The 18,619-nt window shown below is 47.5% G+C and overlaps 2 protein-coding genes across 4 annotated transcripts; one reads left to right on the forward strand and one right to left on the reverse strand.

Annotated features, from left to right (window-relative positions):
* Positions 1–134: 134 nt before the first annotated feature.
* Positions 135–7,491, reverse strand: lsm14aa (LSM14A mRNA processing body assembly factor a). Of its 2 annotated transcripts, none has more exons than XM_040163568.2 (9): positions 7,093–7,491; positions 5,753–5,916; positions 5,528–5,681; positions 3,532–3,852; positions 3,010–3,192; positions 2,593–2,755; positions 2,464–2,502; positions 2,138–2,378; positions 135–1,886 (listed from the first exon to the last, which is right to left on the reverse strand). In XM_040163568.2, the coding sequence occupies exons 1-9, from the start codon at positions 7,211–7,213 to the stop codon at positions 1,866–1,868; spliced, it is 1,407 nt and encodes a 468-aa protein (XP_040019502.2). In that variant the 5' UTR covers positions 7,214–7,491; the 3' UTR covers positions 135–1,865. The 2 variants fall into 2 exon arrangements, with proteins under 2 accessions (XP_040019502.2, XP_040019501.2); XM_040163567.2 differs by having other exon boundaries at positions 135–1,889.
* Positions 7,492–7,585: 94 nt separating this feature from the next.
* Positions 7,586–18,129, forward strand: LOC120809620 (transcription initiation factor TFIID subunit 4). Of its 2 annotated transcripts, none has more exons than XM_040163562.2 (15): positions 7,586–8,986; positions 9,340–9,506; positions 9,615–9,689; positions 9,875–10,054; positions 10,143–10,265; positions 11,511–11,600; positions 11,986–12,162; positions 13,774–13,840; positions 13,922–14,027; positions 14,476–14,645; positions 14,758–14,888; positions 14,980–15,105; positions 15,470–15,526; positions 16,403–16,525; positions 16,918–18,129. In XM_040163562.2, exons 1-15 carry the CDS (start codon positions 7,984–7,986, stop codon positions 17,092–17,094), a joined length of 2,772 nt encoding a protein of 923 aa, XP_040019496.1. In that variant the 5' UTR covers positions 7,586–7,983; the 3' UTR covers positions 17,095–18,129. The 2 variants fall into 2 exon arrangements, with proteins under 2 accessions (XP_040019496.1, XP_040019497.1); XM_040163563.2 differs by having other exon boundaries at positions 9,878–10,054.
* Positions 18,130–18,619: the final 490 nt, after the last annotated feature.

Raw genomic sequence — 18,619 nt, forward strand, 5'->3', positions numbered from 1 at the left:
GGACTCACGACTGGACGGGATGAACATCTGGACTCGAGCACACTGTATAACACCTGTACTTGATATATGGATAAAAACATGTGGATTGAGGCGTAATATCTAGACTGGGTTACAACATCTGGATTAAGGCACAATCAAATCTGGAACAGTTTATTAGAAAAATGCACCATCAGCTACAGAAGATTTGAAATCCCCAAATAAAACAAATGTGAAAAAGAAAACGTGAAATATAAAACATGTATTTTCTTTATCATCAGGAAACACGTTAAGGACAATTATTATTCTATTCTTCACAAATCCATCCATCCATTTTCAACCGCTTATCTGGGGTCGGGTCGCGGGGGCAACAGCTCCAGCAGGGGAACCCAAACTTCCCTTTCCCGGGCCACGTCTACCAGCTCTGACTGGGGGATCCCAAGGCGTTCCCAGGCCAGTGCAGAGATATAATCTCTCCACCTAGTCCTGGGTCTTCCCCGGGGCCTCTTCCCAGCTGGCCGTGCCTGGAACACCTCCCTAGGGAGGCGCCCAGGGGGCGTCCTCACCAGATGCCCAAACCACCTAAACTGGCTCCTTTCGACGCAAAGGAGCAGCGGCTTTACTCCGAGCTCCTCGCGAATGGCTGAGCTTCTCACCCTATCCCTAAGGGAGACGCCAGCCACTGTCCTGAGGAAACCCATTTCGGCCGCTTGTACCTGTGACCTAGTTCTTTCGGTCATGACCCATCCTTCATGACCATAGGTGAGGGTAGGAACGAAGATTGACCGGTAGATCGAGAGCTTTGCCTTCCGGCTCAGCTCTCTTTTCGTCACAACGGTGCGGTAAAGCCCTGTAGACCCTCCTCCCCCCGACTACGCCTCGATATCCTGTCCATGAAAATCAAAAACAAGATTGGTGACAAGGCGCAGCCCTGGCGAAGGCCAACCCCCACTGGAAACGCCTTCGGCTTACTGCCGAGCACCCGAACGCAGCTCTCGCTTTAGGCGTACAAGGATTGGATGGCCCCAAGCAAGGACCCTTCACAAATGTTGAGGAAATATTTTATAAAGTTGATTTGGAACTTGTTATTTCTTAATTACTTATTTCTCACATTTAACTCAGGTTTATTTATTGGCAGGTGTGAAATATTAATAAAGTTCACCATTTTGTTTGGAGGTAAAAACTGACAGGTTATTGTTAAATACGTTTAATAATTGTCCTTTGACATTTTATGCAAACAAAGAAACACAACAGCTTGACTTAATTTGTTTTACTTGAGGCGTTTTCAATCTTCTGTATTTTATATTTATGTTTCTGCCGGTAAAGATGTGCTCCGTTTGGCTTTTTAATTCCAGAACCATAGCAATAAAGTGGGAAATATAGCCAGTGACCGGTGACCATTCTGCTACCCAGAAACCACGACGACAAGCACAGCAGACCTGTTAACAGCCAATCAGCAGCTCCCTGCGCAGCCCTTAAAGGGACAATACGCGTAGGGAGCTTTAAAGAATGAGTGGTGAGTTGGAAGAGAACAATATTATTCCGATTATATCTGATATGCATTGTTGCTTTGCTTGATCTGCTGAATAAAAACACTAACCATCGCACCTGCCCCTTTTTCAAGTGAAACATCGCCTAGGAACAGTTTAGAAAGAGGAAGCCAAGAACTGACGGAGAACCCCCCCGCCGTCCCCCCAATAAAGCTATGTGTCAGTGAAACAGAAGGTCGGGTTTAGGAGAGAATTCATTGAAAAACAAACTAGAACATTTATACATTATTGGAACTTATTCAGAGATGTTGAGTCGTCTGTCCTCAGTGCTGGTGACAAATGTACAACAAGAAGACGTCTTCATAATTTCAGTCAACAGAAGAGAAGTCCGCAGGGGGCCTACGCCGACACCTTGTTGTCCTTCTGGAAAAAAAGACAGTGTCCTCAGAAAGACAATACTTTAGGTTTTAACGGTTATACAGTATCATGTTTATTTAACTCGCATAGTAAGATAATAACATCATGAAGATAAACATGCGTGGTGATGAGGATGATAACAACAACAACAAAAAACAACATGCTTAATGATGATTATAAACATGATGATGATGATGATAAACATGTAAACAAGTAAACATCAAACAAGTAAACCATGTGACTAGTGGGCTCACCCTGTATGCTGATAGGTCGGCAAACTCCCGGCCGGCCTGGTTGCCTCGGTAACCTCCTCTGAAGCCGCCCCCACCCTGCGGCGGCCCAAAGGAGCCCCGGCTGGCGGAGCGCCCCCGCCCTCCTCTGAAGCCCATCCCTCCACGTCCCCGGTAACCTCCACGTCCCCGGCCGTGACGGAGAGGGAGGCCGAAGGTCTCTGCGTTCATCCTCCTCTCCTCCGCCCAGGTCTGCCTCCGCTCCCTGCAGGAGGTGAAGAGGAGGTGACGAAGAGCAGACGCACTAGGAACACTAGAACTTCTGGAGCTTGTGGACCAGAACCACTTACCTGGGGAACCCGGAGACTCCGGACTTCTCATTGGCTTTCCTGAAGAGACAAGAGACTGGTCATGGGACTTCATTCAATACCTCACGCATGGAGTCTGGTGAGGACATGGAAGCAGAGGACAGAGGGTACCTGGTGTCATCACAGGAGATGTTGTCAAAGAAGGACTTGGACTTGTCGTAGTAAACGTTGTGGCCCAGTGTGTCCTCCTCCTCAGCCGGTCCGTCGCTTGTCTGGTTCTCTACTCCGGAGTCGGCCTTCTCCTCTCCATTCACCTCTTTCTCCGTCTTCTCATCTGAGAGACCAGAGGAGGAAATGGAATGAAGCTACACGCATTAGCAGCACCGCTAACGGCTAACCAAGCAGGTTCGAGGAGGGTCACGCCCCACAGTTTGAGAACCACTGACTTATATGAAAGATATTATCGATGCATAATCTCTATATTATAATACAGCATTAAATATAAGGACCAACGCAATATTGGTCTGTACTGCCGTCCCATTATGGCTGAGCCGTATCCATGGAGACCACCAGCAGACCTCCAGCTACCTTTCAGCTTCAGTTTGCTCTGGAACTCCCGGTCAATCTCCTCCTTGTTGAACTGCGCATTGGCGCTCTCAAAGTCAAAGTCCTTCTCAAACTTCATCGGTCCGTCCCGTCGGACGTTGAAGCGTCCTCTGCCGCGGTGTCCGCCCCCTCGACCGCGGCGGTTAGCTGGAGCGCCGGCAGTCGCTGAAAACACAGAAGAAAGCAAAACATCAGACGCCGGAATTAGAAACTTTAAAAAAAAGTCAAAGTCAGGAAGCTGTGAAGAACCAGCTAATTAGCATTAGAGTCCAGAAGTCACATCAACCGATCAACTTCTCAGGATGACACCATGGACAAGGAGCCGTCCAAAACCCCTGAATTCCTTAAAACCCCTTCTAAAAAGGGGTCCTTTAATGGTGGGACCTCTGGAACCAAATGGAAACATCACACTGATCTGAACCAAACTTCTGAGGCACCAGGTCATCAACACGTGTTCAGCTTGGAGGTCCAGTGGGTCCTGAGAGGAGGGGGTCTGACTCTCACCTGGGTGGCTGAAGACCGAGTGGCTGAGTCCTGCAGGAGGAGCTCTGTCCACAGCGCTTATGTGGGAGGATGAGATGGTTCTGGGTGCAGACCAGCCGTGAGTGGTGCCGCGGCCACCCCTGATGGTCTCACCCTTCCTAGGATCCATGCCGTCCTGGTGCGTGAGCTTCTGAGTGGGGGGGGCCGTGCGAGCGTGGGTGGGGCTTCTGCGCCCCAGCCCGGGGGCCGGAGCTGTGGCCGTGGCAGCCAAGGGGGCGCTCTGGACCACCTGCTCCAGGGTGGGGCTCTTCCTTAGAGGGTCCAGGCTTGGGCTGCTGCGTCCTAGGCAAAATGGGGAACCAGAACCGGGTTATGATGCTCACAGACGTCTTGAATACATGTATGAACAAGATTAAAAAACACAACCTCTAAGGCCGCAGAATAAGAGGGTGAACCGTTTCTAGTTCTGGACCAGATGGACACGGATACAGCTATGAAGGTTCTCTGGGGACATCTGCTCACTGAACGGTTCTCAACACAAGGAGAACGAGGGGGAGCAATACCTCGTAGGGTTGTCACGATACCGAAATGAGGACTTTGATAGTATAAGCACTAGGGCTGCTTAATCAATTTTAAAAATAATCGTTAGTTAGAGCCCTAATAACCACCAGAAGTATGATGATACTATACTGGTATATTCATTAGGGATGTCAAAGTAAACGCGCTAATCTGAGATTATTGTCTCAGCAGGTACGAAGATGGTAGCTGACGATAGAGAGCTTTTTGCATTGGAAGTAAAACAAACTGCAGAGGAATTCCTCCACGTGTCAAACAGAAGGGGGACGAGTGGCAAAGGGACCACTTTAAGACTGATGGCACCCAGAACGTGTTGCTAGCTGCTAGGCTACTTCCATCTCAACATCTACCCTGCAGAGGACCACTGCTGTGTCCCTAAACGGCCGTGCTTTGAAAACATCCTGGCTTGACGTGGGGAAAATGTTGGCACTTAACCGTCAAATGATGAGTTGAGAGCAAAATTAATTGAATCTTCTTGTATAGCGCTTTTCTAGTCTTCAAACCACTCAAAGCGCCTGAAAAACACCACATGACATCATTCACCCCCATTCAAACACTGATGACAGGCAGGAGCTGCCACACACAGAGCCACCTGCCCATCAGTCACTAACATTCACACACTGTTACAGGAGTAATGTTGGGTTAAGTGTCTTGCCCAAGGATACATCGACATGCAGGTTAGCCAGGCCTGGGATCGAACCGACAACCCTCTGATTGGAGGACGACTGTGCTCCCCACTCACCCACAGTCGTCCCACCCCAAAGCGCACAAGGACAGCAGGAAGAAAAACTAACTTTTAAATGTGATTAATCTATTAACGCATTTCAAAGTGTGGGGACTGCTTAATGTAATGTGTTAGTTAGCTGTTGTGGCTGCTAGTATCGCAATACAAGCGCCTCGACCAACTTTGCAACAAAATGTTTTACGTCGGATTTTTCAAAACCAAAAACCCTCCAGACAGACAGCTCAGTTGATGCATCGAGCAACGGAGTTGCTTCTTGTTGCGGTAGCGGGCAAGCCGTACCCGGCTGGCTAATTTTATAAATGTACAATTATTCTAAACGTTACAAATTGTTTATGTAATTACTATACCGCACAGCCCTACTGGACGTCTCCCACTTGTAGGACACGCTGGGGGATTATATGTCCCAGCTGGTTTGGACGCCCCAAAATGAGAGTGTGTGTGTGTGTGTGTGGGGGGGTGGGATTCAGGGTCAAACTGCGGGGCCGGCCGTCACCACGACTGACCCTGGATAAGAGGAGACAACTGGATGGATGGACAACAAAAAAAAAGACGCAGAGCTTCAAACATCCAAATAATAACAACAAATTGTCACATGGTAGATAAACGATATGCTCTCAAGCCTAATGCAGCTTTTCACGTGACGTGACACGTGAATGCATGCGTGTCGCTATGCATTACGTGGTATCAGGAACTTACCTATGCCCACAGGTCCGAACTGGGGGGAGACCAGCGGGCTGCTGCTGAACTGGTCGTAGGCCGGGCCCCGGTTGAAGAGCCCGTAGGACCCGGCCGACTGGAACGGGGTCGGAGCGGCGGCAGCAGAGGAAGACGAGCTGGAGCTCATGGAGGACTGAGGAAGGAGACGGTTACTGTCACACTGAAGATGCCGGTACTCCGTCAGGTGCTCGGGTGGAGGTCTACCTGCACAATGGCCGGGTCCTGAGGGAGAGAACACGAAGGTTTGGGTGGCTCGCACACCGTCAGGTCCTTGATGTCGCTGCCCCGGAAGATGATGTACTCAAAGGTGTCATCGCGGGGGGGGATGGGCCGGTCAGTGGGGCGGTCCTCAGTGCCAAAGGAGCGCACTAAGGAAGAGGAAGGAGGAGGAATAAAGAAAGGGGGAGGAGGGAGAGATGGACAAGGAGGAGGAAGGGGAAGAAAGAGCTCAATCAGAATACTGCAGGTTTACTTAGTTTGACAATATGATTTGTCATCACAGTTATTATTAATGCCCTCTGTAAGTTTGTGATATTTTTTCAAAATGTCAACATTTATGAAACCATTGTCATCAGTGTTCTTTCATTCATCTTTAGTGAGCCTGAGACGTTACACTTAATTTTATGTTTATGAAGTGTGTCACGTTCAGAATGACATTCTAATACGCAAAACTAAGTCATTATGTTGCGATTCTAGATCAAGTCGCATAACAGAGTTAAAGTGTAAAATGACTACACCATTACACGTTGTATATTACTTAATAACCTTAAATAAACATGTTTCCAATACTACTATCCATAAACTACAATACATAAGATTAAGGTAATTTCATGGGAACGGGGTCGTCGTGGCGCAGGGGTTCGAGAAGGTGTGCTGGGAAGCACAAGGTTGTTGGTTCGAGTCCAGGCTGCCCCATGTTCCATGTCGAAGTGTCCCTGAGCAAGACACCTAACCCCCAATTGCTCCCCGGGCAAAATGTGAAAAAGCCATGGGTTTAAAGTGTAATGTAAGTCGCTTTGGATAAAAGCGTCTGCTAAATGACCTGTAATGTAATGTAATGGGAAAAGAGCTTGTCAATCAAATCTGACTGCATTCAAATGATTAACTAAATATGGAAAAGTGAAGCTAGCCAACATGCTGACGCTAACTGGCATGTTGTATAGCCGACTCACGTTGCAAACAGATTAAAGTGTATTTATTACACGTTTATTTACATGCGGATCAGACCTGTTTAATGACGTCATGACATCGTTTTTCTCATTGATGTAATTTCAGTTACCATTTACTTCTCATGTTTAGCATCCTAGCGTTGCTTGGTTGATAACACTGACATTTGATAGCTTTAGCTCAGCTAAGGCTAGCAGCCTGGGTTGTATCGCTAACGTTAATTGACAATGTCCCTGACAATCGACAACCCGTCGACTCCAGATGGATACACGTCGGTCTGACACTGAACCCCACAGTGGGGCGGACATTAAAATAACAATAGTGAACACCCGCTTAGAGTGCACCAGCAGCTGTCGTTAGCATTAGCCGAATGCTACCTTTAGCCAGAGCCACGGTGGAGTTCTCGGTGTCGATGGTGTATAGGATTCCTTCGTAGCGGATAGCGGCTTTGGAGATCAAGCTGATCTTGCTGCCCAAGTAGGGCGTCCCGCCGCTCATGGTGTCCACTCCGGGGTCTGAAGTCCGAACGGAATGGACGGCCCTCCGAGCCGTGTGGTCGGCGGTAACGGATCTGCGGCAAGTTTCTCCGGGTTGCACTTTTCTCTCCACCGTCACCGCTACGACAACATGGCTCCCTTATCCTCCATGGGAGGACTGTGAGCGCGGGGGCTAACGAGAAGACCGTAATATCGCGCGATTACGCTGCGCCGTGAGATCCAGATTTTCGGTGGATAGAAGAGCGATGCATAAGAAACATTTCTCAGTGCATTTATTGTATCACATACAAATACATTCATCCAGTTCGTTCTCTCTTATCTAATAATGATCATTGACAAGTTAACGATTTTTCGTAAATAACAGGATATTTTATTCCTGATCTTGATTGTCTTTCATTGTGTGACCCTTTGCTTTAACTGTGCTCAGGATAAAAATGTTGTAATGTAAATGTAAATATAAATGTATTTTTAATGTATTAAGTGTTGTAACTTTACTGTATTTACTGCACTTACTTTACTGTATTAAGCTTTTATTCCATTTCGGTTAATTTGTTATCAAACTTTTTTTATGTCCCTTTTATATTTTTATCTATTCGTAAGTTATTATTGTATCATTCTGAACAAGTCACCTGTAGTACACACACCAAATCGCAATGTCAACATCTAACACGGATAATCTATTCCTCCCAGTTCTATGCTGAAAAAAGACTCAGATCCTTCGCGCATGCGCATGTTCTAAAATACGATTTGCACAACGGTCCGATATCAAAGATGGCGGGAGCCTCCGACCCGCTGGAGGACATGCTCTTCAATGAAGTGGACGAGAAAGCTGTTAGCGACTTAGTTGGCTCTCTGGAATCACAGCTCGGAGACAGAGAAGCTCCCGCCGCTTCGTATTCTGCCGGTAAACTGGAGGGAGCTCCGCCAACCACCGGTCAGTTCTCAGGGAAAGTGCGCGATCCGGTGGGTCCGTTGGAGCAGCCCCAACAAGGGCAACCAGAACCGGAACCCGTTAAAGTGCTGCCCTCCTCCGTAACCGCCGCGTCCGTGGTAACCGCCGGAGCCACAGCACCCCCCACTATCTCCCCGGTACCGGGACCCGTAACTTTGACCACTCGGTCCGCCCCTGTTGGCTTCCACCGGGCAGCTCCCGGCGGCGGCCCCGTGGTGGAGGCGAACCGAACCGCTTCCCCCGGAAGTTTAAATGATGCCGTGAAGTTGGTGAACTCGGTCCCCGCAGCAACGGCGGTGTCGGCACCGGTGACCGGCTCGGTAATCAGCGCCGTCAGCACCGCGGGATCCACGATCATCGCCTCCATGGCCGCTCAGCCTCACTTCCCTCAGTCGCCCGGTGTCCCGCTGCAGAGACTCCCGGTGCCGGTGTCCGGTGTGGCCCTGAATGGAGTGGATCCCAAGGGCGCTGTCCCGTCCGCCTCCGCCCCCCCGGTGGTGAACCACGTCGCTCCCTTGATGCAGACCAAGGTGCTGGTTCCCAGTCAGCCCGTCTCCGGGAACTCCGTCATTCTCACCGGAACCCCCCAACCCGCCGTGACCGGGACCGGCACAGCCGCCGTCGTCCTGAAGCCGGCGGTGAATGGAGTGGGTCAGCTCACCATGGCTCGGCCGCCGGGAACCCCCGTGATGACCACGTCCATCCAGCAGCAGAGACCCGGCCTGGTAGCGAGTTCCCCCCGAGCCGCCGCTCCTCAGCTGGCCGTCCGGCCTCAACAGCAGACCACCATCCAGCTGCCCCCCGGCTTCTCCATGCCGCCAGGTGAGCACACCTGAGCCCTCACCTGGTGTCCCGTCACGGACAGGTTGTGTAGAGACAGACAGGTTTGAGTGTCACTTGTTGGTAGAACATAAACCTAAAATGCGGTTTGTCCTAGTTTATTAAAATGTTTGAAGCGTTAGATATGTCGTAGCAAGTTGTCATGACGACGTCTGTTTTTAATAAAAACTTATCAAAGTCACTAAAAAGACTCTCAGCCATCAGAGAAACGAAAGGAGCAAATTCAAATTCAAGTCCGTTGACATGAACTTAATATCTGCTGAAGGGCTTCTGACCCATCAATAACGTCACACGTCTCCATCAGGAGTGACCATGATGCTTCCTGTCTTCCTCAGGTATGGTTCTGGTCCGTACCGAGACGGGTCAGCTGGTTATGGTCCCTCAGCAGGTACTGGCTCAGGCTCAGGCCAAGACCCAGCAGAGCCAAGTGGGGGCCAACATCAGCCAGAGACCTCCCACCCCGACCGCCGCCACCGCCATCCGGGTCAGCGCCCCCCCCACGGTACGAGTGGACCTGTCCGGGTCAGAGGTCACCATCCATGGACAAACTGGAAACCACAAACGCATGTAAAACTTTTAAGCCCCTCCTCTTCCTCCTTGTCGTCTTCAGGCTCCTCAGACCGTCCGCCTGGCCGCCCCAAACCAGACCAGGATGGTTCAGTCTCCGTCCTCCACGACTATACAGGTGTGTCTTCTGTCCTCACCCTGTATCCTCCCTCTTCCTTTGTCCTCATCCGCCATACTGTCGCTTTCTCTGTCCTGTCTCTTTGTCTTTCTTCACCCTCTGTCCTCTTGTCTCTTCCTCTCTTCTCACCCTGTTCACATCAATGATGGAAACCTGTATTTATGTGACCATGTGACGTGTTTCAGAAGACCATCACGGTGTCCCCTGGCGGCGCAGCGGTGTCAGTGAAGATGCCCCCGGCTCAGAAGGCACAGACCGTGATCACAGCGGGGGGGACGCCGGTGTCAAAGCCCGTCTGTGTCCCGTCCAGCACCACGCACACCCCCGCCCCCACTCAGACTAACCGAGTCACTGTGGTGTCCCAGGTCTGTCGTCCGCCCTCCTCCTTTGTCCTCTTATTGCACACGGGACACCTGTGTGACCACCTGCTGTTCTTTGTTACCATGCCAACAGGAGATGCAGGAAAACGTGAAGAAGTGTAAAAACTTCCTGGCAACGCTCATCAAGCTGGCGTCTCACAACTCTCCCTCACCGGACACCTCCAAGAATGTGAAGGCCCTGGTGCAGGACCTGCTCGTAAGTAGGCCTGTCGCCATATGTAATATACTTACTTATCGCACAATATATGAAAATGAGTGTGATTATTTTTGGTGGTGCGATATTCGTTTTACATATGAATGAACGTCACCAACATTTTAGTCGAGCGTGCGTCCCTTTGCGTCTGCTTCCATTGTCGGAGGCGGGACTTAGGCAGCAAGTACAAAGTAAGACTGAAGAAGATCAATTCACGTTTTTAAACGTTGTTTTGGTTCGCACAACATCGCATTAAGACGGGGACAAACGCTATTAATAACGTGCTTTTAAATACGTTTTAAAAAATTGTCAACTGAGTATGTGCAAGCCAGTTAGACATAGCTAAGAGAAATGCTAAGTGAAATGTTTTAGTTTAGCTATAGAATATTCAAATTTCGCGGTCAAAGTCAAATATATTAGTTTTTTACTTTCATGATGATGTCATCATGTCCTGCTCTCGCATAGAAAACGTGAGCGGGGAGCAAAGCTGTTGCTTCACTGAATAGGCCTATATGCTTAATCAATTATTTGAAGTCATGAGAGGTGTAGAGTAGCCTGTAAGCCAAATACACTGTAAACATATCTGAAAAAAAACATGCTGTATAGGCTATTTAAGATGACATAGTGAGTGTTCCGTTAACTTATGTTGTCAGTGTAATTGACAGGCTGCTTAACTGGTGTTCTCAGCCCCACAACTCTTAAATTCAACATATTTTTTCAGGCAGTGATAGGACAGGCAATGATGCAGAGAGCACAGGGAGAGCAGAAACACCAGGTCCAATAGAGAGAGGAGAAGGGCTGATGAGAGAACAAAATCATGACAGTGGAGAACCAAAGAGTGGAGGGAAGAGGGAAAGAGGGAAGAGGAAAGGGGAGGAAATGAAAGAAGACCAACAGAGAATGAAGAAACAGAGAAAGGGGAGACAGAGAAAGATGACATAGAGGGAGGAGATGAAGAAACAGGTAGTAAGAGAGGAGTAAGTGAAGAAACAGGGGCAGGAGAGATGGAGAGTGGAGAATCTGAATTAGAATCTGAAGTAGAGGGAGACACAGAGGAAAAAGAATCTGAGACTGAAGACACAGTGAGAGGAGAAATAGTGTCGCGTTGCATCGTGTCGCAACGCTTTGTGTTGCGTTGCATCGCATCGCGTCGAGGTCTGTATGATCACAAAATTCAGAGTTTACCCACCTCTAATTTTACCACTACAGCACTGATTGTATATTCACTGGAGTTATGTGTTTATTCAGGATGCAAAAATTGAGCCTGAAGAATTCACAAGTCGACTGCAGGCTGAGCTGAAGTCTTCTCCTCAACCCTACCTCATCCCCTTCCTCAAGGTATTACTACTACTACTACTACTGTTGTACTGGTACGATACTATTACCACCGAATTATATTTTGATGCCAGTTATTGTACACTCATAATACATAATTATGCATAAATGTCTACATATTTCTTCTTCGTAATTGGCAAACGTGACGTAGTTGACATTCTTGAAGTGTTTTTTGTTTTTGAGGTTGTTACAGTTGTTATTGTTGCTGTTGTCGATGTTACTGTTGTTGGTGACGTTGTTACTGTTGTTTTTATCATTGTTACTGTTGTTGTTGATGACGTTGTTACTGTTGTTTTTTTATTGTTGTTACTGTTGTTGACGTTGTTACTGTAAGGTTATTGATGTTCACGTTTTTGTAACTGTTGTTATTGTTGTTGTCCCTCCTCAGAAAAGCCTCCCCGCCCTGCGCCAGTCTCTCCTCAGCAGCCAGCAGTCCATTGTGACTCCTGGTACCTCGGCCCCCCACCCGGTAGCCCCCGGCTCAGTCACCACTATCAGGTCCCGGATGCCCATCACCCCGGTAGGGGGCAACGTCAGGATGACCCCCCCCCTCACCAACACCATGGTAGGTCCGCCGGGCTCTCTGATTCTGTTCTTCTGTTGTTGTTCTCTTGGTTAAGGGCCCCGTTCCTCGTACGTGGCTGAGTTAGCTGGCTCATTTTCAGGATAAGATTACATAAATCAGGCTTGTCGGTTCCACCAAGGAAGTTTGACAAAATCACCATAGTAACGCATCTAAAAACTTCCGTCAGCTGGATAAACTCTTCCCACTTCCCCGGAAAAAATGTCCCTTCCTCAGAGATCCATTCGATGAGCGATATCAGTTAAATTAACGTTTTATAGAGAAAGAGTTCTCAGAGATCACAAGAGAGTTATGACAGCACTTCCTGTACAAGTGCTATCAATGCCAATTATTTATTTACAAGAAGACCTTTTGAAGCCGTAACGTTACATGAACACCACACACTGCATCAACTGTCCAACACAGTCTTTCATACTGTCCCTCACACTGTCCCACACACACTCGCAGACCGTCTCACGGACTGTATGCATAGCCTTGCATGTATGATAGATGGATAGAGATAGATACTTTATTGATCCCTCAAGAGGGAAATTTTGGTATCACAGCAGCATATACAGGGAAGAAAATAGAATAAAAAGATACACATTATATACAATATAATAAGATAGAAATATGAAATAAAATAAAATAAACTAAAACTGAAACAAAAGAATAACCTTCCAAAAGAGACAATAATAATAATTTGTAAAAGGAGAAGAGGAAGAGCAGCAACATCACAGCAGTACAGGGTTATTATTGTCATTATCGCATCTTGCTATGCGCGCCGTGTGCAGCGAGTGCAGCAGTTGTGTACGCTCTCTTGCGTTGCATTAATATCCCAGCACACTTGAGTCACTTTTTTGCTCCAACCAGCCGCTAAGTGCAGAGTTGGTTTACAGGCGTAATCTGTCTGCATACAGGACGTAGCGTCCTCATAACACACCCTGTGTCATAGCTGCCAAGGAAAATAAACCATGTAAGCCAACTGTTGATTAGCATCCTACAGACCAACTCACCATTTGAGACAGTGTGCGGCGGACTGACATTATGACACTACGGGGCCCCCACGTGACTGCCTGTCTCTGTAAGACTGCCTGTCTCTGTCCCTGTTTTTTTTGTGCTGATTGCAAATGGAATCATTGGTCTCGTTACACGATGAGTGGATCATTTTAGAAGTGGAAAAAAAATTCCAGACTTTCTTGGAGGGGGCAGGGCACCCCCATCGTTCAATGGTAACAGAAACATTGCTGATGAATGAATTCTGGTTCCAAGATCGAGGAACGGGCCCCTGACCTGTTGTTGTTGTTGTCCTGGTCCAATGTTCTCTTGGTTCCTGGTTATGCCTGTCTTAATAAACAATATATTGACTAATTGCACGGTATATGGAAATGAGCGCGATAATTTATGGTGCTACGACATATTATGAGAGACAAGATCCTCCTTGTGGCAGTGGCAATCGCCAGAAATCAGTAGCAAGTCCACAACGGCGAGCTGAGTGGGCAGAGCCAAATTTCCCAGAACGGCCGTTGTTTGTACAACAGGTCAGCTGCATAAATCAGTTTTTTGATTTTAGTTAAGACCCCTAAACCGAGAATGTTATTTCTGTTTCTTTAGGCTGTGGGCAGAACAAACATCCAGAGCAGAACACCTGTAGTCTTCAGTCAGACGCTCAGACCTCAAGGTGAATTCATTATATTTTTCTCCTATTGATCTATTATTATTATGTGTGATTATTATTATTGATGTGAAACATTCTCCTCAGGTACACTTGTCAGAGGACCGACAACGATAATCGGTAAAAGTCCTCTGAACTTGGCCGCTCAAGCCAATCAGAGGAAGCTCAGCGACCCAGGGGGCGGGACATTCAGGTAGGGTCGAATCACATTGGCCAAAATGTATTTTTACAGAAAATCCATTTTGTTTGAAAAGCAGCAAAGTTTCAATGATTTTTACAGGAGATTAAATACTAATCAAAGTCAAATAAAATCAGTCGAAATTGAATGAAATATTATGATAGTATTATTATTTACCTGGTATTTAACCAGAAGCCCTAATCCTGACCCCAAATTGTTATAGAGGGATTTTATATCTGCTGATATTTCTATGATCTTTATTTATATCTTCATTTCTCTTATGGTTTCTCAGTCTGAACTGAAGCATCTTAACGTAATCTGTTTGGTTCATACTCATCACTTCATGGTGTCGGTGGCCCGTTTGTAGCTTAGATAGCAGCCAGCAGGGGGCAGCATGAGATCACACTAACACCACCTCGAGTGTTCACCTTACCTCTCACCTCTGCACTGTGCTCGACCTCAGAGATGACGACGACATTAACGACGTGGCGTCCATGGCCGGCGTCAACCTTAATGAGGAGAACGCCCGTATCCTAGCAACCAGCTCGGACTTTGTGGGCACGAAAATACGCTCCTGCAAGGACGAAGCCTTCCTGCCCACCGGCCTGCTACACCGCCGTATCTTGGACACAGGTGCTGTCACCGTCTCCTGTCATTTCTTGTCACTTGTCCGGTGTGTCTCTAAATAGGGGCTACCAATAGTCAGTAGAGAAGACGTCCATCTTGTTGCTCCTCTCGTCCTCAGCTAAGAAGCTGGGAGTTACTGAGGTTCCTCTGGAGGTGGTGAACCTTGTGTCTCATGCCACTCAGTCCAGACTACGTTCCCTCCTGGAGATGGTCTCGGCCGTTGCGCAACATCGGACGGACGGAGGGAAGGCAAGGACTGTTTGTCTCACTCTGTGTCGCTCTGATCCAGAGACACGTTTTCCTGATTCTAAAGCCATTGATGTTTTCTCCACTGAACCAGGAAGAAGAGCAACACGAACAGACGTCAGATGTTCGCTCTCAGCTTCGCTTCTTTGAGCAGCTGGAACGAATGGAGAAGCAGAGGAAGGACGAGCAGGAGAGGGAGATCCTGCTGAAGGCTGCCAAGGTACATGTGTGTGTATATCGAACATACGTACATGGATGTATGTGTATATATTAGGGCTGTCAATAGATTTAGAAAAATAAATAATCTGAAATAATTAGTTTTTCCTCCTAAAGCCTAAATCTTGTATATTAACGAGTAATCACTTTAGAAAGTGTGTATTTTAGACGCTCTTGTTTAATTGTATTTTAAACACAAACTGCACACAGTGGACATACACATGTGTGTACATAGATATATATTAAAAACAGACTCGATACTTGTTCACATTTGTTTCTATAACTTCTCCTCATTGTCTATGTTAATGTTTTTCTATTATCTGCACTTGATAAACATTATTAATCAGAAGTTTCTTTTTTTCTTTCAGAGTCGAGCGAGACAAGAAGATCCTGAACAAGCTCGGCTGAAGCAGAAAGCTAAAGAGGTAAACCAGATGCCCAAATATGGGCACGTCTATTTTTTTAAGCGCAATTGGACAAACTCCCAGAACCAACCTACGTCGTCATGACGACCACTTCTTAGCTTCAGCCCCAAACGGTCCTCGCAAGTATAGACAGACAACCCTTTTGTTCCTTCTTTCTCTTGTCATTCAGATGTGACCTTAGTCCTAGTCCACGAGACACTACGAGAGAGATTATCTTTAGTTAAAATACCCGTGGATGAAATCCAGCATTCTGACTGGTTGACAGTGAGTCACGTGGTGTGCTGTATTGAGCCACAATGTACAGTACTGATTACATTGACCTGAGCGTTCCATATCACTGCGCACTCAAAATAATAGTTTGATTTAGCGCGACCACTTGTTGTTATGTATTATTTTTAGCTCTGTGGCGATCGCCGAAAACAGACCGGAAACACCTCAAATGATCAGTTTATGGCAATGCGAGCTTTGGCAACCGGACAATTAAGGTGGACGTCATGAGTGATGTGAATAAATGAGACTGTACGAGATCTTGCACGGAGACCCGATGCTGTTTACATGCACGTACAGCAGGGGTCTCGAACTCTGGCAAAACATCCTCGAACTGTTACATTATTGGACGGTAAGGTACAGCCTCTCGTACCTTATTGCTTAAATATTAAGTTATATCATTGTTATCATTTCATCACTGTGACAGAAGCTGATCTCCGATCAGACCAAATGGAAACTCACTACCTCCATGGGGATGTCGTGCTTCCTGTAGTTCCTCCCCTTTGGTGCATGAACAGTAGATGTGTCGTCCACAGATGCATTGTGGGGGCTGTAGTCTCTCCCTATGAGGAGGTGAATGTATGTTAACAGTAGATGTGTCGTCCACAGATGCAGCAGCAGGAACTGGCTCAGATGAGACAACGAGACGCAAATCTCACAGCGCTCGCCGCCATCGGACCGCGCAGGAAACGCCGGATGGACTCACCGGGAGGCTCATCGTCTGGACCCGAGGTGACACTTACTTTACTGGCAGTACTGCAGGATAAACGCTGATGTTCTACTACTTCTGTTTCATTTGATGCTCATAGTCTATTCTCCGTCAGAAAACAAACTGTGTGCGTGCGGTGTAGGATGTAGAAAGAGGAAAAAATGTACAAACAGGAGGTTGGTAGAGTCCCCACCAAAGCCACGACCCCCCTAAGCTCCACCCACAACACAAAGCTGCAGGCAGACAGTGACCTGCATCACTCAACTGTGGTTATTGACAAGAGGGGGGGTCCACGCACGCGCGCACACAAACACGTTCACACGGCTCTTGTTCTCTGAATGGAGCCTGCATCAGAGCTGTAGTTCCATAATGCTGTCGACCCCCCACGCTGACACTGCCCTGACTCCTCCCACAGGTGACCCCATGCTCCGGTACAGGCTCTTCCCCTGGCTCCTCTTCCTCCTCCTCCTCCTCCCGCCAGCAGCTTCGCCAGCGCATCACACGAGTCAATCTCAGGGACTTCATCTTCTGCCTGGAACAGGACCGCTCCACCTCCCGTTCCATGACGCTCTACAAGGCTTTGCTGAAGTGAGGAGAAGGGGGAGAAAGGGGAGGAGGAGGAGGAGGGATTCCTCCTCCTCCTAAATAAAACCGTATCAAAGGTGACGCAATAAGAGCCAGAGCCACATATTCACATGGGAACATGTTGGACTTTGATCGCATCCTACTTTTAACAGTGTGACTCAAACTAAAGGCTTCAGAACCATTTTTACCGGACTCTAACTCAGACCAGTGGAACCACGTCCTCCTCCTACATTACCCACAATGCACTGTGTGTAGAGGTCTACTCGGCTCCCTTTTTATCTCATGTTAAAATTCTTTCGTGTGTGTGTGTGTGTGTGTGTGTGTGTGTGTGTGTGTGTGTGTGTGTGTGTGTGTGTGTGTGTGTGTGTGTGTGTGTGTGTGTGTGTGTGTGTGTGTGTGTGTGTGTGTGAGAAACAGAGATTTAAAGGAACAGTTCCATAAATCCTCAGATTCCAGTCTCAGCTTGTTAGCTTAGCATTAAGACTTCATCAGAGGGAAATGTTTCAGAGCTGCTGGGATGTGGATCTGGTCTTAATGCTAAACTACTAGATGTGGGAGGATTTAAATGTTGCACTATCCCTTTAACACAAGTGATTGACAGTCGTAAATCTCCACAGGGAGCTGGTTCTCCTCCAGTTAGAACTCACTCAGGCTAACCGATAAACATTCCTCTAGCTCCTCCCTTCATGTAATTTTTACTTTTAGCGCAGCAGTAGAACTCATCGACCTTGTGCTGTTGAACATTTTCATCTGTTAGTTGTTAAAATACAGTTTTGCTGTTTTTTTAGGAGGCTTTTTGGAAAGTGTGTTGTGTTCATTGAAGGTTTTTAAGGCTTTAAATGTCTCTTCCCTCATATCGGGCATTTGGTTCGTATGGTCCAGAGCTCTAGAGGTTCAGCCGATTCATCTTTAAGAAGGACAAAATATTTGCAACTATTTATATTTCCTACACGAGTTCAACCCTGGCACGTTTCAGGCAATGCAATTTTACAGTTGTTTGTACCTTTGCAAAAAAAATGAAATAAAGAAAATGAAAAAGGAACCAGAAGTCAGATTTTGTTTTTTTTATCAACAGATGTGTACTTTTTTTTTTTTTTAAGTGTCTTTGTACTAGTTTGACTTTTGTTGCATCATCATCAAACGGAAACGATGCAGAGGTCAAATGTCTGAACCAGAGGTGAACTGCTAGTCCAGAGGTGTCCCAGCACCTGCAGACGTGTAAAGGCGTTGACGTGAGTGTGAGTAGTACAGGCGTAGCACCTTCCTGCAGAGTTCAGCCTGCAGTGCCCATTAAGGGGGAGGCGGATCACATGGGTGTGAGGTCCTGGTTCCAGCCGGCGTTGATGGAGTTAAACGTGACGTCACCGGTCTCGGAAAGACCTCCTCGATGAGGACCTCCTCTCCACTCAGTGCGATCCTCTCAACCAGGTCGGGGGGAGTCGGACCACCAGACACTTGCAGGGCGGCGCCTGTTGGGCCTCCTGCTTCACCTGCCAGCGCTCCAACTCACACCAGCAGAGTCAGGTGGTAGA

The sequence above is a fragment of the Gasterosteus aculeatus genome, chromosome X (genome assembly GCF_964276395.1).
Source record: "Gasterosteus aculeatus chromosome X, fGasAcu3.hap1.1, whole genome shotgun sequence".
NCBI lineage: Eukaryota > Metazoa > Chordata > Actinopteri > Perciformes > Gasterosteidae > Gasterosteus > Gasterosteus aculeatus.